This window comes from Haemaphysalis longicornis, unplaced genomic scaffold, assembly GCF_048455015.1.
Source record: "Haemaphysalis longicornis isolate Haplotype H1 unplaced genomic scaffold, Haemaphysalis longicornis Haplotype H1 scaffold_4, whole genome shotgun sequence".
Classification (NCBI taxonomy): domain Eukaryota; kingdom Metazoa; phylum Arthropoda; class Arachnida; order Ixodida; family Ixodidae; genus Haemaphysalis; species Haemaphysalis longicornis.
The window spans coordinates 33,309,854-33,333,005 of record NW_027526361.1 but is presented as its reverse complement, the minus strand read 5'-3'; the positions used below and the strand labels follow the sequence as shown (position 1 = coordinate 33,333,005).

The 23,152-nt window shown below is 46.7% G+C and overlaps 1 protein-coding gene and 1 long non-coding RNA gene across 2 annotated transcripts in view; one reads left to right on the top strand and one right to left on the bottom strand.

Moving 5' to 3' along the window:
- LOC144178485 (uncharacterized) overlaps positions 1 to 23,152 on the bottom strand; it is a 61,153-nt gene that overhangs the window by 3,475 nt on the left and 34,526 nt on the right. The window contains exon 2 of the long non-coding RNA XR_013324019.1: positions 240 to 347. This is a non-coding gene — a long non-coding RNA (uncharacterized LOC144178485). The remainder of the gene's footprint in view (positions 1 to 239; positions 348 to 23,152) is intronic.
- LOC144178484 (glutamate-gated chloride channel-like) overlaps positions 1 to 23,152 on the top strand; it is a 109,181-nt gene that overhangs the window by 73,324 nt on the left and 12,705 nt on the right. Inside the window, exons 2-7 of the mRNA XM_077706385.1 lie at positions 5,636 to 5,724; positions 5,854 to 5,921; positions 11,521 to 11,744; positions 15,756 to 15,838; positions 15,940 to 16,074; positions 20,314 to 20,657. Of these exons, the coding sequence (XP_077562511.1) occupies positions 5,636 to 5,724; positions 5,854 to 5,921; positions 11,521 to 11,744; positions 15,756 to 15,838; positions 15,940 to 16,074; positions 20,314 to 20,657 (943 nt within the window). The remainder of the gene's footprint in view (positions 1 to 5,635; positions 5,725 to 5,853; positions 5,922 to 11,520; positions 11,745 to 15,755; positions 15,839 to 15,939; positions 16,075 to 20,313; positions 20,658 to 23,152) is intronic.

Sequence of the window (23,152 nt, the reverse complement as noted above, 5' to 3'; positions counted from 1 at the left end):
GTTGATATCCTAATTCATACAACTGGAGATGTTCGACAGCCGATTTGTGGGGTGAAACATTGTGTTGGTGACACGTCATTTTCTGGAAGCCACCATGGGTTACATTCTTTTAGCTGATCCTCAAACAGCTCACTAACAGTTCATTGCAGTCGATAATGATTTTTATTTGCCCACCCCGCCCCACACCCAAAAAAAAAATCATCAGTCGCCAGCTTTTCGGCCAATAAAATGGTCCTTACCGTTTCTTTTCTTTCTTTTTTTAGATGCGAAGCATCTCTAGCTCGGGGGGATGTCTCGCCTTCGTGCCCGTCCGCAGCGCGTCTGATGATGATTGTGACAGGATGTCCCTAGGGATTGGCCAAACAAAGATTCCATCACGAGATAGATTCGCTATCAACCACCGTCGTCATCTTCCCGTAGGGGAACCGCTGAAGAAAAAGAAGGAGAAGAAAACAAAGCTGCGAAGAGGAGGGCGTGTACGTTGCTCTCAGCTGGTGCACCACCGTCAACAACCTTTACCTCAGCAACGCTGACGGAGACTACCGATTTTACCACAGAGACGACAACATCGACAAGAACATGATGGACGAGTTTCGGCGCCTCGAGAGCCACCGCCTACTCACCGTAGCACAACAGTTGCCACCGGTGTGGACCCGGACACAGAATTCCCTCTGGCGCTACTAAACACCAGATCACTCAACATAACGGCAACACAATGGAACCACGTGGAACCCGCATGATGCTTAGCATCCTCATCAGGGTTCCCCACGGGAAGATGGTGTAATTTTTTTTTTTGAGCGCTTTGTTCCTGGCGCTGCAAATGCTTTGACTGATTCTTTGATTCGTGGTTGTAGTGGTGAATGTACGCTTCGTTTTATGTTCCAAATTCATGCAGAAAATCTGCTGAAATTTAGAGAATTCTTCACTAATGAGAGAAATCTTATGCCACTTGTCTAGAGTGCCAGTTATAGCCCAATATGGCTATGAGTAGCGAAAGACGTTGTATTATGTAAATATTTTTAAGTTTACTTTTGTTTCTGTTCGCCAATGATGTAAACGTAAATTTAACATGCCTTTATTTCGCTAATTATGTTTTTTTCCTATGATGCAAGGCAGGGTTGGCCAATTATCGCTATTTTTTATTTGTATCTCTAACGTTTTCTTTTTACAGACTTGTTTTGCTTAGTTGTCTTCGGTATTTTGAGGAGATGTATTAGATGCATATTTCTCATTCTGTCAGATTATTTTTGCAATTGTTTTTTTATTTTTGTAATTTTTTGATATTTCCGAACACGGACAAATTGTCTTTATTTACGCTATTGTAAGAACGAAATGTGTTACTTCCTTTAACACCACCTTTAACACCTAACAGTTTTTCTTTAACCATCCTTACGTAGTGCGGGGTGCAACTTAATCAGGATACGTGTGCGTGCAATGTACACAATGTGTACTACGAAAGGCGTGATATTTCACACTTTGTTGCTATTTCTCCTCATGCCTTTACTCAATGAACCGTCGAGTTTTCCGTCGATTGATTGTAGGGTTTAACGCGCAGACGCAACGCACGCGATGAGGCGCGCCGTAGTAGAGGGCTCCGGATTAATTTCGACCACCTGGGGATCTTTAACGTGCGTCGAAATCTCTTACACACGAGCGTTTTTGCTTTCCGCCTCCATCAGAAAAGCGGCCGCCGCGGCCAGGAATCGAACCCGCGACCTCGTGCTCATTAGTGCAACGCCTTAGCCATCGAGCCACCGCGAGGGGTGAGTTTTCCGTCGAAACGAGCTCGTCATGGAAGTCATGCCGCTTCAAACGATGACTATTTCAAAAATTCGGAAGTTCATTAGACTTTTCTTTTGTTCATTATGATCAACTCCTTCATGGTGGTTGTCTTTCACTTTTCTGGAAGTATATCTCCCGCTGTGGGAAAAGTACGTGTTTTCACTTTTCATTAATTGAGGTGATTGCGGCCGTGCTTGCGTGGGAAGTGATGCAGGCCTAAAAGCCCAAAATCTTCCGCTCAACCATACAATAGCGAAGGGAGGCATGACGTCATTTGCCTCCATTTAAAAGTGATCGGTTTGTATCTGAACTTCTTGCTCCGGCTGGCGCAGAAAACAGATCCAGAAGAAACGACCCAAGACTGACAGAAAAATATTATTTTAGTATTTCTTTCTTTTGGGCCGCTGCTCGGTTTTCTTTTACTAGAGGTGCCCGCGCCAGCTTACAAGCGGCGTAATTGCAGTAGCGCGGCTCCGTCGAGATTGGAGTCGGGAAAATTCCTGACGAGCGCTTTCGCAACAACGATTGCACGTCCGGAATCACTGGGTCTTACGACGGAACCTTTTGAAGGGCACTCAGACCGCCTTCTAAGACCCGCAGTGAAAATATTCGCTCAGTCGTACCCGCGCAAATTGTATAGTATTACCTAACGCAACAGTCTTGAAGCAGAACTATGGTCAAAAGCAGATGGCTATTAATGTAACTGTTAGTTCACATAATAAAAACCGCCACCTCTGGAGGAATCTAAAGGTTTCGCTGATACCTCACTGATTAAAATTGCGGAATGACGCTTATATTGAAGTCGCACATCATTGATCAAGGGAGGACATTCAAAATTGTTTGTTAAACTGCTCTTAATGAGGATTCCTTAACACTCAGTACATTTCTTCGCAATCGTTATAATGTATGTATATATATATATATATATATATATATATATATATATATATATATATATATATATATATATATATATATATATATATATATATATATATATATATATATATATATATCAATGTTGTACCCGTTCCTCTAAAAGAGGGACGAAAGCTCGTTCTTCGTTCCTCCAAACTTCTGAAACGAGTTCCCGTTACAAGGTTCTTTATTACGAAAGAAACGCGTTCCAGTTCCACATTGAACATTGGAACGTGTCGTTACATTACATCACAAAACCCGAAGATTTGTACACAAACAATCACGTGATCCACCCTCTCACTACTCCCACGTACTCATCAAAGTAAAGGTATAACACAAGTTCAAACCGATTAACTAAAGCAACCCTGAACGTTGGCCGCCGGCGTTCGGGCGGCCTCTTACAGGTATTGTCCATACTGCGCGCGACGAAATGATGCCCAAAAATGGCGAAATTCCTGTCGTTTATTAAACAAAACTGTTGGGCAAGTTGGTGCGTTATGATTATGATGATGACAACCGCACCAATGATGACAACCACACCAATGAAGAACGACGGGACAAGCGCTCACTTGCAACTAACATTTATTGAAACATCGTCTCGTATTTACACATGTATCACTAGGAGCATACGCACTGGAATACACTGCATGGAAATCACCAAACAGATGATGGGCACAATCAAAGTGACGTTTCCGAAAATTCAAACTCTGTGGCACGCAAAAGCAAGGATATGTCGCTGCACACTTGTCCCCTTTTTTTCTTAATAAAGAACGCTTCCAAGAGCTCTCCCGCTACTGTACTATCACTTCTGCCGAGAATTCCAATCTGGCATACATTCCAGATTTCTGATCCGGTCAACTAGCTCCGTTCTCGCTGGGGTGGAACTAGTTGACCGGTCTCGGAACCTCCCTAAATATAAGCCCCGCTGAAGTCGAGGGGAAATCCGCCGGCGGTATAGCACAGTTGGTAGCGAACCGCAAGGGTTATGAGGAGGTCGTGCGTTCGATTCCCGCTTCCGATCACCCCGGATTTTTTCTCTACTTTGGTTTCTTTATTCCTGTATGATACAAAAAATGACAACGCTATAAAGCAGCTTAAAGTAGCCAATAGCACTGGCAATTAGGACTGCATCTTTGATGTGCGCTCTTACCGAATCCCTCGTCCCATATATTTCTGTTATGCACTGTGTTCCATTGAGTTGAACCGTTTTCCGTTTCAACCACAAAAACTACAGCAGTATGCGATGATCTAAGCAACGGCCTTGGTCAGGGCCACGCCATGCCCATCAGTTAGCCACCACAGGGGGTAAGCACAAAAACGACGGAATTTTTTTTATGCAATTATCAGCTTTGATGCTTACCTTTTTTTGGTCACCAAGACAGTTGGTGCAGTAATTTGTTCAGAAAGAACCCCGAGGAAGGAAGAATTTGTCACCGTTAGAAATTGGAATTTACATTCTATAAAGCGCTTCATAGAGTGCATTCGGTTGTAGTCGTTGCTCAGGCAGTGCAAAGTCGGAATGCTCGCGAAGACTTGGGTATTCGCTATTATGACCCATTTCGAGAAGTTACAAAGGATGCTTAGAACATATTTAGGAGTGTGAAGGTCAAATACCTTTTCTTGTCCTGCTGTTGAACTTGAACGTTCCTGTTGCTCTCGTCGGGCCGCTGCCGAAAATTCCCCCATAGCCGCTTCCTCCAGACGGAGGTAATGACGAGCGGCGTTTCGAGCGGTTCTAACCTCTACCGCCGTGGCGTACGTTTTCGGTCTTCCCCGCCTTCGACAAGGGCCTGGTGCGTCGTTGCCCGTAGCGATGTAGAATGAAGCTCTGAGCTCACGCGCCGAGGGATATGGTCTCCATTTGCCGGCGCGCTTGCTTCGGCTCGCACTCAGATTTTTTGTACAATCGATTTTCCATACAGAATTCCGTGCCTAAAATTGTCCCGTGAAACATAGAGAGCTAAGCCTTTCGCCTTAAAAGCCTAACGAATATCGGTCACTGGAACTCGTTTCATGTTTTTTGCCGTAGTCAACAGAAACTTAACTGCCAAAAGATGATTCCTTCGCTTCCCGCATCTGCGTCTCTTTCTTTTCTTCTTTTTTTTAAGTAAAGAAGTGCTAAACGCTGAATCAATCCAGTTTCTGGCAAAGATAAAAAAAACCGAGCCGTATATATAAAAAAAACACACTATATGGTCGATCAGCTGCCGGGCAATTTTTCTGAGGGGCAAATCAAGAAGCCATCGCTCCATGCGTCGGTTTAGACCCTAGATTTTAAAATCGAATTTATTGACGCGGTGGCCTCGTTGGTTAGCTCCACAAATTTTCCACCAACTCCGTGACGAGATTAAATCGGTTCGCTCTATTATCGAAAAACGTTCGTGTTAGGGCCAAAAATAATCGAATAGTGAAATTTTTTTGTATCCTTTAAAATGACAGAAAACATGTCACATTTAAAGGATGGCCACATGTTACGCAATGATAAGCCCGTAAAATATAAATGCGTTTACGAGCATCTAATCTAGTGTAATTATCAAAGCATGACTGTTACAGTAACAAATGTGGTAGCAGGAGTAGTCGTAAAAATAATGTACGACGTAGCGAGGTTGCCTTAACTACTTCAGCGGAGTGGCCTTCTAAAGATATGAAAACTATGTTACCAGAAATCTATTTCTTCGCACATCGCGTTGTCTTCAAGGAAATCGACGTTAAATCAGCAGTTGAAGCATGGGACAGCAAGACAGAGCAAGCACAAGCCTTATTGCCAGGGGCTACTAAATGACTCGCTGAACAATCGACGGCACCCCTCCTTTTTTTGTGCGGCAAGGGAATAATATTGATTCCTAACAAACTGAATAAAAAGAGCACCATAATAGAAAAAAATGGTACCGCATCGAAAGGTTGAATCGAAATATCTACGTTTTCTACTTCGCAGGGCTATTCCTTCAAAAGCGGATGACCTCGACATTGTGGATGAACTGCTCAAGAACTACGATCGAAGGGCCCTGCCAAGCAGTCATCTCGGTGAGTGGGATTACCACTGCCTTACGGTGCCACCCAGTCTAATAATTACCTCTTCCCGAAGGATCGAATCACTCACACTGACTCCCCTTTCTGCTTTCTTGTTTTTTTTTTCTTCCGGTTGCTTCGCAGGAATCCCCACCATCGTCTCTTGTGAAATTTACATCCGGAGTTTTGGATCGATAAACCCGTCGAACATGGTAAGTTTCGCAAAATTTGTGCCATTGTCGGTGTCACTTGGAGCGATGGAGGTTCGCACGGTTGCCAAGTAATACGTACTAACTAATGACATTTTTTTTTTGCTTCGAGAACCGGTGATGCCTACTTCAGAGCTTCCTCCCTTAATTCCTGCGAAGGAAAATTTGACATCCACCTCTATGCAGCCGTACGGCTACAAAGGAAAGCTATACAGCTTTCTCAGAAACTTTGCAGCTGAAGAAAAATTTGTCCTGGCCCAGGATTCGAACCCGGGACCACTGTTTAACCGAAGCAGTCACTCTACCAATTGAGCTAACCAGGAGACTAGTCATTTGTAGCGCGAGAGCGAATTTAACAACAACTCGAAGTGAAGGACAGGTGTTAATCGACTGGATTCAAGGGAAATCCCCAAAGTGGAGCAAGTTTATGCGAAGGAAAATTCGAAATCCACCTCTATGCAGTCGTACGGCTACAAGGAAATTTTTCTTCGCAGGAACTTACTCCACCTTGGGGATTTCCCCTAAATCTGGTCGATTAACACATATCCCTTAATTCCTAAAGAAGGCCAAATGAATGAAGCACATCTCATCGAAGCTAACCATCAAATTCTTCAGTACCTGAAGGTTCTGGTATGAAATGTCAGATGGGTATTTGAAAACCGGCCATGGTCATGTCGCGAAAACAATAATATTTTTTTTATTATTTCGCACAGTAACCGGGATAAGAATACCAGACCCCTATAAATTTAATTCAGTATACATTTCATTAAGTATGGTGCTTGTAAAGGTCTTCGCTGTTTCTTTGGCTACCATTTTATCTCTTGTCTCTTAAGCTATTCGCCAGCTTTTCAGAGATTAGGTCCAGTGATTGTGTCCCTATGACGATATATTGAACCCCACCTTTGAAGACTTCAGCAAGTGTGCTCCTCCAGCAAAAAAGGTAGTAGTAACATCACTACTAGTAACATCACTAGTCTGTGAGGAATCACGTCGTAGTGGAAGGTGACGAAATATTTAAAACCACCTGAAGTTCTTTAAAGTTCGGAGAAACGTCCTTCAAGGGGAAGATTGTCTCCGCAAGAAGGAGGGCACGTGAACATAACAGCTTCTGATGGCATTTGCTGACCGGAAATATTTGGATAACGACTGACAAAACTAGTTTTGCTAAAGTATAATTGTCGCTAAAAAGTACAAATGACCCCCCTCCCCCCTTTTCTCTATTTCTAATGTACGGGCACGCGAAACAGGGACAAAACATGCGGAGCCCAAGATACAAAATTGACCATGTTGTCTTCTCGATGCCATATTAGGATGTAGTTGAAAATGTATTGTTCTGCTCCGTTAGGAGCAAAAAAAAATATTGTTGCAAAGGAGTCGCGTGTTCATTTTGCCTCTCCTGGACTAAGTCATGAATCTTTGTTAATCTGCTATGTAATATTGCGTTCGCGTTGCATTTGCCCCACATAACTCAAGCGAACTAGCGCCATTTCTCCGAACAATGCCACCTTACACAACAGAGCTTAAGCACGTTAAGAACAAATTACTCACTGATGAAAAATGGGCCTTCATGGCCAAGACTAACTGTTCTTAGAGCCAGTTCCTCCACCTATCCTGCACCAGACTTTCCTTTTGGGCTAACAAAAAACAAACCAGTGGCGTCCAAATTTCCGCTTCCCTAAGTGGTTGCGCATTAGTACCGCTACACAAATAAGGCATTACTCCTTCCTAGGGCAAGCGACGCAGGCCGTGCATTTTTCAGAGCACGCGCACAAGCGCAACAGCTTGGTGCTTCATCAGACACTAGCACCAAGCTTCCCGCCTTACGGCAATTTCCACGTACGGCCAAAAGGACTTTGCCCGACGGTAATCCTTCTGTAAATACACTGCTTTTGGAAGGCAGCTGTTCGTTCGAAACTGCGAAAGATATGTTTTCCTTCACAAAGCGAATGTTTGACTTTTACTCTTCGGTTTCTATTTTTTTGTGTCTGCCCGAAAACTTTTTTTTTTTTTCAAAGTAAAGCCGTTGGAGCACGTCGCCGAGAAACGCAATGTGGGCTTTTATCTGGACTGTCGAGCACCGCCCGAATTCGAGTCGTTTGAAGAGCACGACGCCATTCGTGATCGACGATGCTCCACTCCAGGGACAAGTACACCCCCACGCGTGCCTTAATGAGTGCGTCTCGTTTATGTTGATTTAGTTGTCGTCATTTCGGCACTAATTCCGACCCCAGAGGTTCGGGCGTTGATTGAGCGCTTCCGATTCCAGATTGGTTGTAGATCAATACGCTGGCCGGGATGAATGTTGGCCCAATCACTGAGGGCTTTGAAATAGGAGTTGGCGCACAGCCTGAAGACTCACCCTCACACTTGTTGTAGTACGGGCTAACACCCAGAATGAACAAAGGTTAACTCTATTTGCAAATACTACCTTCTACTCTCTCACTTTATCTCTTTCGCTTGCAGTCGTCTCCCTACCTCTCTCCCTTTCTTCTATTGGGACCACTGGTCTGCTTTTTCTAGTAAAGGATCTCTAGTAGTGCTGCTATGTAACCGTGATTTCCAGACAAACAACGCCTCTGACCGTGAAACAGAGCGAAAACAACTGTGGCTGGTTCCTCTGTCATAGGAATCATTAAAACACGAAAGTGAAATGTGCAGCGAAATCTGCAGCTGAGCATGACCTGCGGGTTGGCGGCTGTCTTGTGGGTGCGCTTGGCGAGCGACGTCCTGCTGGCGGATCTCTTCGGTAAAAGTTTGCTGGTGTCGTTTCCGTGACGGATATGACGTCAGTGAAATCTTGGAGTATCGCGGCATAAAACACTTTCGTGTTAAAATAAAACAACCCGTAAACGAACACCCCTAAGTATAACGTACTCTTTGGTGCTAAAGGTTGCGTCCCCGCAAGGAGACCGTGTGTGCAGGGGTGCACCCTTTACAGGCCGCTTGTTTCGTTGTACTGGCGTCACTTCCGGGGCGGATTTGACGTCCGCGAAATCTTGGTGTATCCGGAAATAATACACTTTCGTGTTAAAAACACGATGGGAAAAGAGCACACGGACACCAGCGCTGTGTCCGCGTGCTCTTCTGTCGTCATGTTTTTCCGCGCTGCTTTCTGCTAAGATATGTACCAAGTGGCCCGCCTTCTTTCCCAATTACTGGCGCATGATGAGCCTGTTTCTGGTCTATTTCAGTTAAAGCAGGACTATTTATGAATAAGCTATCTCGGATCCTAGCGGAATAAATTTCATAACACGGAATCTTGGCTCACTTCCAAAGTCACCTACATTAGAAACCACGCGACATTACGTGACACGTGATTTCTCTTCATTGCAAACGAAACCTGCAGTAGCGCGGAACCACTTACAGCAGAGTCTTACTCTACAGGTGCTGGCAAAAACTTAGTTTCTGGTTGATGGTGGAAGCTTGGGTGAGTTGGTGAAGCTAAGTACGACGAAGAAACCGCGCCACTGACCCAGAAAGAACAAAGATGACGCCAGCGCTCTCGTTCCTGGCCCATCCTTCGCATTTTCTCGACTTAGCGCTGTTTGCGCTTTAATTACCGGCTAAGCTTTGCAGTTGAATGTATTGATGCGAATGAGTAAGGTACATTTTTGGGTGAGCATATCTGAATTGACTCAGCGTTAACAAACAGGGTAAGCTAAGGATGCGTTCGATGTGGAGAGGGTCGCTGTTTAATTAACTCGACTCGTGCAAATTCCTTCGCCCGCGGCGAAATTTCTTCGTCATGTACGTAGCAGTGGGAGCTAGATATGCTGAATAAAAAATTGGGCAGGGAGTTCCGCCTGTAAGCAGTAATTCGGAAGAACCTAAATCTAGTGTGAAACTCGAGAACTCACGAACTGCTCAAATCGCGAGGGCATGAGAGCCCCTAATTCAGCTAAGGTGCTCGAAATATTGTAAACTTGGTAAGCTTTACTTTGTCTTAACCTGCCTTCAGCACTGTATTTTTTGTTGCAGAAAGCTCTCTGTTGCAGCGCTAGACTATAAGGCTGCTGGATTGGCTCACCTGGATGGAGGGGTCATGCAAAGCTTGAAATGAGGAAAGCAGGCTTCCGTGAAGTGTCTTCCTAAAGCTTTCGGGGTTTGTTTAAGAAAATTGCAATTGCAATTCCTAGGGAAAAATTCGTGTAGGGTTTGCTACGCAAAAACGAATTCAGTCACCTACCCATTATCTTTATTTTCAACATTTAAGGAGTCAATGCCCTAAAATATCGCACGCGGGTTTGAATCCGACCACGGTGGCAGCTTTTCCCATGGAAAGGAAAAGGAAAAACGCCCGTTTGTCGAGAGCTCGGTGCATGCTTAAGATACCCAGGTGATCAAAATTAATCCAGAGGCCCCGACTACGAAGCACCTTCGAGCCAAGGTGTAACCTCGACGCTTGTAATCCTAAGAAGAATCATAAAATCCCTCTTTGTTTAGTCTCGCCATTAGAGAAAGAAGGGCAACTTTCTGTCAGGACCAGTAGATCGTGGTTAGCGATTGCTACACGACACAACACATTTTTCATTTAAACTTCGATATCTGCACGTGCGCGTGTGCATATGCGTGCGCATATGCGTGTGCATGTGCGTGTGCATGTGCGTGCGCGTGGGCGTGTGCGAGTGCGCGCGCGCGAGTGCGTGTGTGTGCGTGTGTGCGCACGCACGTCTGTGAGCACGCGCGTGGGTGTGTGTGCGTGTAAGTGCGCGTGTGCCTGTGCCTGTGCGTGCGCGCGTGCGCGGGCGAGTGTGTGCGCGGGCGTGCACGGGCGTGTGTCTGCGTGTGTGCGCGTGTGTGGGCGCGCGTGCGTACGTGCGTTTGCGTGTGCGCGTGTGTGTGCGTGTGCGTGTGCGTGTGCGTGTGCATGTGCGTGCGCGTGTGCGCGCGCGTGTGCCTGTGCATGTGCCTGTGCATGTGCCTGCGCCTGTGCGTGTACGTGTGCCTGTGCCTGTGCCTGTGGCTATGCCGGTGCGCGCGTGCTGCGTGTGCGTGTGTGTGCGTGTGTGTGTGTGCGTGTGTGTGCGCGCGTGCTGCGTGTGCGTGTGTGTTCGCGTGTGCGCGTGGGTGTGCGTGCATGCATGCTTGTGCGTGTGCATGTGCGTGTTCGTGCGTGTGCGTGCGTGTGCGTGCGTGTGCGTGCTTGCGTGTGCGTGTACGAGTGCCTGTGCCTGTGCCTGTGCGTGCGTACGCGCGTAAACGTGAATGTGTGTGTGCGCGTTTGTATGCGTGTGGGTGCGCGCGTGCCATGCGTGCGTGTGCGTGTGCGTGCGCGTGTGCGTGTGTGTGTGTGCATGTGCGTGTGAGCGCGTGTGCATGTACGTGTGCGTGTTTGTGTAAAACCATAATCAGTGCAGGCTTCTGTGTGGCATAGAATAAAAAAAACGTCACTTATAGCAGTGGCTGCGTTTGTTTTATATGTAAAATACTTCGGTTACGAATTCCCTACTATGTACAAGCTGTAGTTCCACGCGCCGTATGCTTCACATATTATTTTTACCATATTTGCAAGCCTGATGAGGCTTTTTCTTGCCTAGTTTACTTTTATTATTTAAATACTTCCGCTTGATATACAAAGTATTGATTTCTTTCTCGTCTGCAGGACTACGAGGTGGACCTGTACTTCCGGCAGACGTGGATTGATGAGCGGCTAAGGAAATCCACTCTGTCCCGCCCACTCGATCTCAACGATCCGAAGCTCGTCCAGATGATATGGAAGCCCGAGGTGTTCTTTGCCAACGCCAAGCACGCAGAGTTCCAATACGTAACCGTCCCAAATGTTCTCGTGCGAATAAACCCGACGGGAGAAATTCTTTACATGCTGCGGTAAGCGATATATACCTGCCAGCTGTCATGCCAATAACTGTTGCAAAACGATGTTTCTCTTTGGTGTACGGCCATTTTTGGTGCTCGAGCGCCCTCTTTTACGTGAAGGAACAGGAAACTGACATAGGACTGTTCATTTTGGTAACGCGGGAATTTAGTGCGGGTGCGGGATCATTCAACGGCGTTGTGGCGGCATAGGTACCATATGGCGACGTTTAGACAGCTTAAATATTTTTGAAACCCTGCTTCGAAACCCTCCTTACACGTGGCTGGTAATAGCCTTAAATCATTCCAAGGTAACAGGCTATCAACAACAAAAAACTACATCCAAATTGTTTTTCGAGGAACCGCATCTGAAAAGAGTTATTTGCACTATCGAATTCTCGCAAACGCTTTTTGTATCAAAAACTGCGTTGGGCTTGGGTTTCTCTGGCAATACTTCAGTAAGGCTTGATGTTGTGCTGCGGGCTAGCGCCGCTTTCAGTATTTCTATCCGGTTCTTTTTTATGTCTTTGACCCTCGAAAATTCAAAGCGCCCTTCATTTAAACATGCCGCAGGCGTTCGGGTTTCTTTGGAGGGAAAATTCGTGTCTCAGTATGCGGCGCTCTGAAGTGGAATGTAATTCTCTTGGTGAAGCAATCTCGCACATTGAACTCAAGTTCGGCAGTTCCAATATTCCTGTCACAACAGTGCTCCGAGGGCATCCGGACTTTTGAGTTCATGGTTTTGAAATTCCACTGTTCGTAGAAAAGCGATCCCGCAAATTGAGCGCCAATATTCTTTGAGCGCCAGTTCGGAAGCACCAATATTACTCTTCCAAACGTGCTGCCGGTGAATCATGTTGACTTTCAAGCTCAATGTCTCCCTGACACATAGCTTAGAAAGACCACAGCATGTTTCCCCCAATCGCTGCACTTCGCGTGACGCACCCGCACGAAATATTAGGGCGCTGACACAACGAGCCTACACCGAAGAAATTGGTGCAGCTTGCACTAGTGGTGCAAGGCTTTAGAAACAGCAGAGCTGGGGGTCGGAGTAGCTTCTCCCCACACTGACAGCGGACCCCAGGAGAGAGGGAGCAGCCGGACCTCTGCAGTGCAAAGCCGTTTTGGATGGTACTGTAAAGCAAAAACAATGAAAGTATGGAGAGTGTTTTATTAGGTAGCAATCGTCGTCACCCCTTCCGTCGTCGTCTTCCCATGGCACAGCCGGGTAGGGCACATCCTCTTGTAGCGCGTCCTCACCTCGGTAGACCTCCACTTCTTCGTCAGCTTGTCTGGTGGCCCTCTCTACATGTGATGCGCATCCTCAACAAGCGCTGCATGCGGTAGTCAAGGACCTCCCGAACCTCCCACCCGTGAAGACGCTGCAGGCCTATGCGGGTCTCAACTGTATCGTAGACGTCCTAAATGAGACGCATGCATGCTTGGCAGCGTCGCCAGGTGTGGTGGAGTAGACAAGGGGGTGCCTTCCTTCTGCTGCTAGGACTAAGACTTTTTTAGGCCATGTCCGCAGCTGTCCCACTACGACCTTTATGGAGCCCGCCGAGCCTAATTGCCCGCAAACCCACGCTAGCCAGCACAGAAAACAGACATCCAGCCGCTGGCGATCATAAGCAGCTTCTTAGGAAATCTTAGCCGACGCCGACAGCCCTGTGGTCTATCGCTATTATTACCGTGTAACCTTGTATCGAGAGTTCGAGTATAATGCTGTTTCTCCATGCTGCCAGCCCTGAGAACCACCTCCGGGCCCCGGCTCCACTGGCAGTTCAACTCCGTCGAGGCCAAATGCAGGGCATTATTATTGGGAACCTAGCCGGCGCATGATGACACCGCTATTGCATTACATTACAAATGTTTGACCGATATCCCTGACGGCGGGGGTGAAAACTTGTTAAAGCATGCTGTGCTGAACAGACTCCAACGCTACCTGGAAACGACCACCATAAAAACGACCTTTGCGGGTACCCCGTTCGTGTTACAGCGTAATCACTCTACCCAAGAGGCGCTTCTCGTACTTAAGGAAAACGGGATAGACCGCTCCGGCAGGACGCGAGCGCGCCATGTGCTATCGCCAACGCTTTTTAATGGGGTCATGGCTGGTCTTTCCTCCGCTGTTTTCAGTAAATTGTCAACCAAGAATTTATAACAACGCAGGACTATCCACAGGAAGCCATAGACTTGACGCAACTTTACGCAACTGAGAATGGCCTAATTCTCGCGACACGGCTTCATGCTTGCGGTTGGAGGCACAAAAGGCTCACGAAAGATGAACGAGTAACCCAACTCTAACAGAAATACACGTCAGTGCAGGGATTGGACGAGCTCAGGGCCTCTAATCAGAAGGGTGGACAAACCATTCCTGCCCCGCACCTTGCAACTTACCGCCTGCTGCAACTGGACCGGCGCAACACGGTGGAAGAGCTCGTGCAATCACAGAGTGCCAGTTCACTCGCCCTAGTAGCACGAGAACGGGCCGAAGGTCTTCCCCCTCACCCCCCCTCCCCCCCACACACACACACAGCTCCCGCTCTTTCGCGCACGAGCTACCCGAAATCGACCACCCTGCAGTCCAATAGGCCACGCGCCCTCCCTTCCAAACTCACTTCAAAGATGGCATTCGCAAAAAAAAAAAAGAAATAAAAGCCAGAGCCAAGGCTCTTTTGGCATGTACAGCACAGGTGGTTCTTTCCTTAATCCCGGCACAAAGAGCTACCCGCTAGACCCGAACGCCACGGGACTACCGGTCATGAACACCACAAACACGATGAAGATAACGGGCTCCGTCAGTGGCGGACACGAACTCGAGCAGGACGTAGGACGAGCATTGTCGCATGTATGTCGCATACATACGACATGCGAGCTAACATGAGCGAGACTTCCCCGCGGTGCGCCTTATGTGTAGCCCAAGGACGTCTTGTTTCGGGTCAACGAACGCGGGCACGCGTTTGACGGAACAGCTAGCTTCCTGGAGATGCTCAGAAGGAAGAGGAGGAAAAAGACGCCCACACCTCCTGCGTTACTTCCTACATTTACACCGGCACCACCAACACAACCACATGCAAAACAAAGGGCACTTCCATTACCGCCGAACCCACCTATGGCGTAACTCCTGACGTATGCGTGTCCTAACGTAAACCAGAACGCTTATTTTTACCCACACAAAACAGTGAAAAGTGACTGAGCCGACAATCACAAAGACATCGCTATAACCATTTGCTTGTACCTGTTAAATGCCGCCTGTCGGTTTCCAATCAATTTCCATCCCTTCTCCTTTCTCCCCTAAAGTTGCCCTGACAAGCAATGTCTTGCTTGTCAGGGCAACTTGCTCGCTGGATAGCGTGGTCCGACGGTGCCGACGACGCCTGACGAGATGAGGAAGGAGAGGCACAGAAAGGCCCAACCCGTGGGCCCAACCATCATGGTTCCGTCTTTGAAAGAATGAAGTTTCTACCACTAACACCCGCTTCCAAAACAGTAACGCAGTCCTCTTCACTCAGCAAGGAGGGCGCATTGTATCTTATATTTAAAAAAGATGTATTCAAAAGTTACAATTCTGACAAATAAATTTACAGTGCATACAGTTGTAAGAGTGCGGTTGCAGAATTTATAGTTTGTTTTACGCTTGTGCTGCAACACTCTTCTCAGTTGAGCGGAATCTTAAGTGTAACATTTTTAATCTAAGCTATTCTAGTGTACCATTCCAAATATCGATCTCCTTCCAACTACGACTAGGTACTATGTCAACCACGCTATGGTCCGCGATTGTAGTGCACCAAAGCTCCACGCTCACTTCAGAAGTATCCAAGGGAATAAGGTCACAGTGTTCATAGGGCAGCGATGTGTCGGTTACAATGTTCATCTACAGGTTGTTTATCAACATTTTTTTATTTCAGGAATTTACGCTGAATAGAATTCGTCCTACTTTCTTCACCTCCATTTATGTTAATTAAGCGCACAATATGGTTCTTATCCACTAGCTCAAAATTTGGGTTGTCTTTGTTTCAACAGGCTGAAACTAAGATTTTCGTGCATGATGGATCTATACCGGTACCCCATGGATTCCCAAATTTGTAGCATCGAGATTGCATCATGTACGTACAGTCATTTGTCTTTCATTATTGTTCTATAAGGGGGTAAATTAAGTAGTTTGTTTCTCACGATTGCGATATTTTTTCCCATCCCCACATCGCAGTTTCCAAAACCACCGAGGAACTGCTGCTGAAGTGGTCAGATAGCCAACCAGTGGTCCTGTTTGACAATCTCAAGCTGCCGCAGTTTGAAATCGAGAAAGTGAACACATCGCTGTGCAAAGAAAAGTTTCACATAGGTGAGAACCTGTCTCCTATTATGTGTCTGTCCGTGTATTCGTAGCGAAGCTATTAAAGTTGGATATATGTTTACCTCCTTACGCTGCCCTGCCCTGTGTAGTAGTCACATTCAGCGATCACCCAAGAATCGTACTTGCAGCTATATTGCGTTGGCGGTATACAGGAGATTTCGCATTTCAGTACAATGCGAATCGAAGCTGCATCTGGGCTTTAACGCATGTCATTGGGGTGGGTTGCGAAAGAAATGTACTAAAACAACTGGGTGGTTTACAATGTTTGCCGTCGCCCGCAGTGCGTCCAAACAGACATCATGGCTGCGACCAAGCGAAAGAAGGCCAGCCCTTGCTGGACAAGGAATATATACTCTGAGGGAGGAATCAAATCAAATCAAATCAAATCATCTTATTTTTCGAAAGAACCTTCTGAAGGAGGCCCGAACAAGAAGTGTAAAATTAAGGATGCTTCGCGCCCCCTTTTACCAGACACAGAGAGGGGGACAAATAAACGGACCAACAACAATATCAAGCATACAGAGTGACATAACCAGTTCACAATAACGGGCAGACATACAAATTAGAAGAAACATAGCCGGTTAACAAAAAAAGACATTAAATTTCTTTAAAAATATTATTCGGCATGTACAAAAAAGTGTGCACTCTTTCACTGCTAATATTTTCTTTTGGTAATGTCTAATGATTTCTGCTTTCTATTGGTAATTGGTAAATTGCAAGATGAAGTAACAGCAACGCAGCTTCCCTTCCGTTGGTACAGATTGATAGCGGGTTCAGTTTGGTCTCTGATAAGCCGGTTCGCCATGATGTCAGGCTACTTAGAGCTGCTGACCTGCTCATTCACGCGTCAGTACATGAGAATAACTTATCGCTGTGATTTTGCATGAAAACCAGCTGCCGCTTCATTCGGATACAAGCCACGCCTGCCCGGAATTGGCCGTTGCATGGAGCATAAGGGCGCTAACCCTCTCGACGTCGATATAAGTACCCTTCGAGGAGACTAAAACGTCAATGAGTGTGTATAAAGCAGGCAAACGACGAATTAAGAACGGAACATTGAGGATCCACTGAGGTGCATTGTTTTCGCAAGCCCGATTTGGCTGATTGAATGCAGAGACCTGTTTAAGGAGGATTATGCTACAGCACAAGGGTAGTGCCATTCGTGGAAACGGTACAGAGATACTCGAGAATTCAGTAATCGAATGCTAAGGTATCCATCCAGTCCTAAATGGGCTGTAGATCCTCCTTTTGTACGGTTACAAGGCCTTATTAACCGAAGTTTGTCTTTGTAAATAACGCAAAATGGCGCCCAGTTGAAAAAAGAAAAACAATATACTAAATTACTCCTGCCAACGATGGCACTTGGCATCACTTGATTCAAAGGGGAAACCATTAGCCACCGTCATCATGGCTCTGTATTAACTGCAATGACAATATTGCAAAAAGAAGAGGGCCACACCTTTCATGAAGCATGCGCATGAAGAAAACACAACAAAAATAAGAAACAAGAAGAGGCATTTTCGGACTAGAACTCACGAAGTTTTTGCCAAAAATGTGCCAGATGAAGTTCTCGCTCAGAAAATAGATCAAAGACTGTGTAGGGGCGTGGTTACAAATGGACGTCTTCCAGGTTTTCCTGCTCAAATTCCCCAAACTGAATGCTAAGGCTTAGTAAAACGGCAGACGCAAAGCGGTGCCCTCCAGAGCGTCGACGTGGGCTTGTTGGCAGTTGCGGTTGGGAAATTCTGGGGTTCTTCGAACTCGTCTCGGACTCCCCGCGGGTAGTCTTCATGTTGTCCGAGGGGTTTCCACGCCGTATGAATGCATGTGATAAATGAATGTCGGATTTATTCTCGGAGAGTCCGTGGTAAGGGCGAGAGTTATGATCAAGGAGCGGCGTTATGGGCGCTCAGAGAGAACAGGACGTAAGAAAAACACAAGGCATTAGCGCTCGTCCTGCGTTTTTCTTCCTTCTTGCTCTCATGCGTTAAGTAATAATGCTTCACAGCACTATACGCGTACGCCGTGGTACTATAAAAAAGACGAAAGAACCTCAGACCCAGTTTTTGTTTTCATTCAGCCAGGAATAATTTAGTGGAGAGATTCTGGTAGGTACATGAAGGAAAACATTGACTTCATAAATATCCACTAGGAAAAATGCTGCCACCCTCTACTGCTCAGCAAGCTATGAACCTGCTTGAAGCTTTCACTGGACGTCTTAAATTCAGGATTCCAGGCGCCCCCATTATTTAACCACTACACGACTCTGGTTCGTTTCAAACCACACACCGGGAACTTCTACCATTTTGCTGTCAAGCTCAGTAACCTTTCCGTAACTGCTTGGCCAGAGCGCGGCCCCTCCGGGGTCAGTCTGTAAGGCGTCGCGCTGGAGCAGCGTGAAACTGCGCTCATACATTACCACTCCGAGTTAGCTGGGAGCACTATTTTATGGCTGCTCACATCTGCGCTCCTTTCTGGTAACTTTATGGCCTCCCGGCTTACTCTTGATATTATATTATACCGCGCTTTTACCTACTGCTCCTCCACCAACACCTTTGTGCATCTATGATCACCCTCATCACCATCGTGTATGCATATCATCTTGTTCACGTCCAGGGTTTTGCCGTTACGAAATTGTGTCCATTATTTGTCAAGAAAGATGTTTGCGCAGTTACCCGCGGCCGTACTGTCCACTCGCATTACCGATCACGTTACATGTCTGTGGTGCAGGGCAAACGTCTGTTTAGCGAAAAATAATATCTGTCTTGTGGCTCGTAATTGAAACTCTCTTGGCGTGGAGAATAGTCTGAACATTTGTTTTAATGTTGTCGGTCAGCCTGATCTCGATCAGAATTTTCACGGATATAGTTCTTTTCCGAAACAAGTGGCTGACGTTATTTAGTCCCAAGACAACAATCGCTATGCGAAATTCGATACCGTCCAATGAAAGTGCCCGCGGACACAATCATCTCCTTCCTGGCTCGAGTGCCACTGCGTGTCATGCGGTTAGTATGTGCGAAGATGTCGGACTGGCTGACGCGGAACGCGACACACTCGCGCGCACGCGCACTTAAGCCAGTAAAATCCCGCACTCAGGCACTCAAGTGAGTGTATCTAATTTACCGATTGATTTATCCTTAAGTACTCTGTTCAGGGCTCTTCTGTATCTTCAGCGCTTTCAATGTAGCAAAACGGTGCACATGTTTCGCTTTACATCCGGCTGTCTTGCAAAGGCCCGCAGACTCTCGGACATCGATTTTTTTTTTACGCTTTTTGGTGTTACAGCCTCATTTCCACAATTGAATTATACAGAAATATATTGCTTAAGATGGTTCTTCGGTGTTTGACGCACTTCCAATGAAGAAAAAGGGCATTGTTAAGATTTTTTTTTGCATCCCAAGCACATTTTGTCGAAAGCCGGAAGCTTCTCTGGAATCGATATTTTACGCCGCCTTGTGGCGTTGCTTCCTTAACAGTACTTCCGTAAAATTTGATTTAAAATCACGGGGCCGTTTTACATTTAAAAAAGTCGCATTAGTGACGCTGCTTCTGATAGTTGGTATATAGGTCAGTAAATTTTCAATAATGGGGATGTGCATACATACAAGTAAAAAAGAATACAATCCCAAATAGGTTTGTCAATGTGAAACTGAGTAATAGGTGCGTTGAGTTGGTTTACCGGAAAAGGAGAGCCACTGCATATACTAGTTCAGTTGCAGTGGTAAAAATGAGGCAACTCAACTGCGTCATAAATATTCTTATAGTTCGAAAGTGTGGGTTCCATGCGGACACTTACGTGCCTGGAGGAATATAGTCATACAACGCCGCATAATTCGAGATGGATCTGCAATTATGGGTGACTTGGGGTCATAAAAGCGATAATAAAGTCCCATATAACTGCGGCGAACGCTCGTAGATATCCCTCTACCAAAAGCAAATCAAAATAAAATCAGTGATTAGCAACAGAAATATTTTCTAAGCATGCAGAATTTGAACAAGCTTCCTCCTCTGCGCAGTTTGAAACGGAGGTTTTAAGTTGCCGCGAACGAATACGTTCCCTGACCTGTCTCGAAAGGGGAGGCAGTGCGCCGTATGGTTGGGGAGTAATGAACTAGACTGCCGGTCATAACACGCAGAATCATGAGCACGGAACTCTTTGCTTGATTATGCCAGTACATGATTCTATTTTCTTGAGCAGTCCCTCTTTTCCTTCTTCTTCTCCTTCAGGCGAGTACAGCTGCCTCAAGGCTGACTTCTACCTCCAGCGGTCCCTGGGGTACCACATGGTACAGACGTACCTTCCGACCACGCTCATTGTCGTCATTTCGTGGGTGTCCTTTTGGCTCGACGTGGACGCCATCCCAGCGCGCGTCACCCTGGGCGTCACCACCCTGCTCACCATCTCGTCCAAGGGCGCCGGCATCCAGGGAAACCTGCCGCCCGTCTCCTACATCAAGGCCATGGACGTTTGGATTGGCTCTTGCACCTCGTTCGTCTTCGCGGCGCTGCTCGAGTTCACCTTCGTCAACTACCTCTGGCGGCGACCGTCTAAGAAGCACCCGTGCACGGACGTAAGACGATTCATCCAGAGAGTTTAGTGCTTTCTGCAGACGGTAGTCTTTCTTGTGCTACTTAAACGCGAAGATTTCGGTCTCTATGTCTGTCGGTCTGTCCGTCGATTCGGCAAACCGGCCGAAAGTTATAACTACTCTTGAACCAGGTGTTTATATCGGCAAAACATTTCCAAGCGATTAAATCTGGAGGCGCACATCACCCTTTTAGAAAATTTTCAGCAAAACGAAAATGTTAAGGATATTCGAAGCCAAACAAATACATAACTGGTACATTCAGGGTACTTTCAATTAAAAATAAACGTGGGCGCAATTTTTGTCATGGTAAACAGAAAAGAATTGGCTGCGGCTTAGCTCAGTTAACTCTGGATATGCAAAGCGAAAGCATTGTTTAGCCTGGTGAAGTCTTGGTTTCAGTTGGTTAACCTTTGATTTAGCTGTAATTAGTATACCTAGGTATACAGTCATCATTAAGCCAGGTATGACGGCTGTGCCCAGCTCGGTAGCTAGACATCACTGTGTTTATGGTTGGGAAATACGCGCATCGTTAGCCACACGAAAATAGACAGACGCCGCTTGCCGACGGCGGCTCAAAGCCTACGGCTCCCGCGCAACGCTCATAGAAGATGGACCGGCTCGCTCTCATCCGTGTCCAAGGCGGATCGACTAGGCGAGTCCAAGCTAGCACCGACGCGGCGCTCCTTTTAGCCAGATGGGCGGCGAGTCACGTGGTTAGGCGGTGACCCAGCTGCGGAGAGCGCACGCGCCAAGCCGGAGACGGCGCGGCAGAGCTCAGCGCGGCGAGTTACGGGAAGCGTTGCCAGGGCTACGGCGCAGGTGCGGTCAAATGAAGGTCAAATTGCTCGTGACAGCGAAACTCAGCTCGACCAGGCTAGTTCAGCTTCGCTTTAAAAATGCGTTCAAAATATTTTAGCAAAAAAAAAAATGCAACAAAGGCTTGTGCACGAGCCTTGGATTCGTGGCTCGAGCGTTGGGCCCCTGGCTCAAGCGTCAGGCGCAGAGATGGCACGGAAGCAGTTTGAACGCTCAAATATTGATTTCAATTTGGCAAACCTTCATTGTGGTCATCAAGATGAGGACAGACACATGAGGGGAACAGCGTGAGAGGTTGGCGGGACCCGCCAATGGTTGCTCAGTGGCTAAGGCGTTGTGCTGCTGAGCACGAGGAAGCGGGTTTTAATCCCGGCCGCGGCGGCCACTTTTCTGGTGGAAGCGAAAAGCAAAAGCGCCCGGGCGTTCGAGATTGCGGCGCACGGTAAAGATCCCGAGATGGCAAAATTAATCCGGAGCCCTCCAGTATGACGCGCCTCATCACCTGTATAGCGTCGGCGCGTTAAATCCTACAATCACTCAAATCAATCAAAAAGAGAGGGGGGCGAGAGAGAGATAAGGTGAAATTACGTCACGTGGCAGGGGTGGCAGGAGTCTATCGTCTTTAGACGTTATTTCCAGCGAAGCGAGCAGATAAGCGGTCATTTTTTGTTCTTGCCCGTAATGCATTCAATTCTTGCCGTGATAATAATGAATTTTCTCTCACTGGCTTGGCGGACATTAAATGGTACCAAGAAAACATAAGTGGATAGAACACATTTACCGCTATTAAGAATTTTTTCGAACGAAGAATATTTCTTGCATTTTTTAGCTTATCTGACGGTACACTTGGAATCGTCCACTTTGCGACCGAGAACATGCGGGCGTCGCTTCTCTCCAAGGAGCAACCCAACTAAATTTTGCACGAAGACAGAGAAAAATAGACGAGGCTGCGCCTTTAATGTTCCGCCCGCTATATTGGGAGAAATATTCTCTGAGGATTCGCCGTAGCCTGTAGTCCACCAGTGGTTCGCTCCGCAGTACACGGTCACCCGCTCCAGTGTGCACCCTCACGGGCGATAATGTTCGTTTACGCTTTTATGATCGCCCAGTAGATGGCAAAAATGTTGAAGGTGATCTCCTGTACACCCATTTTAATGTTATGTTTCAAGCGCAAATCATTCTTGTGTATCATCTCATGCGTCTATTCAGTACCAAAAGTTTTCAATTGTATTCTAACGCGGGGATTGTGTGTGCTTCAGAGGCGATTCTGCAAAGGTCTGTTGCACCCGCCCTCTTTATCTGTTAGCCCGACGAAGGGGTGTCGCAACACGGTCTCTTATTTGGTAGGCCCGAATAGCAGATCGAGTTGTCAGTATGGCAACACGTCGCTGAAATATTCACAGCCATTGTGCTAGCAGCTCTACAGGCCGCGCTGTTTGATCAGGGTTAACGCGATGCTGTAGGTGACCTGCTCAATTCGGTACTGTGAAATTCGTGCCGTTCCCCACAGTACCACCCTTTACCAAAAATGTAGCAAAAAAAAAAAAAAAATACTACAATTTTTTTCTATGCGGGTCAAAAGCAATATTTCCCAGTATCAGTAAAAATCCAAACCTTGCTTTAGTGCAAACCAAATGAATCTGAGGATCTGAGTTTTCGAA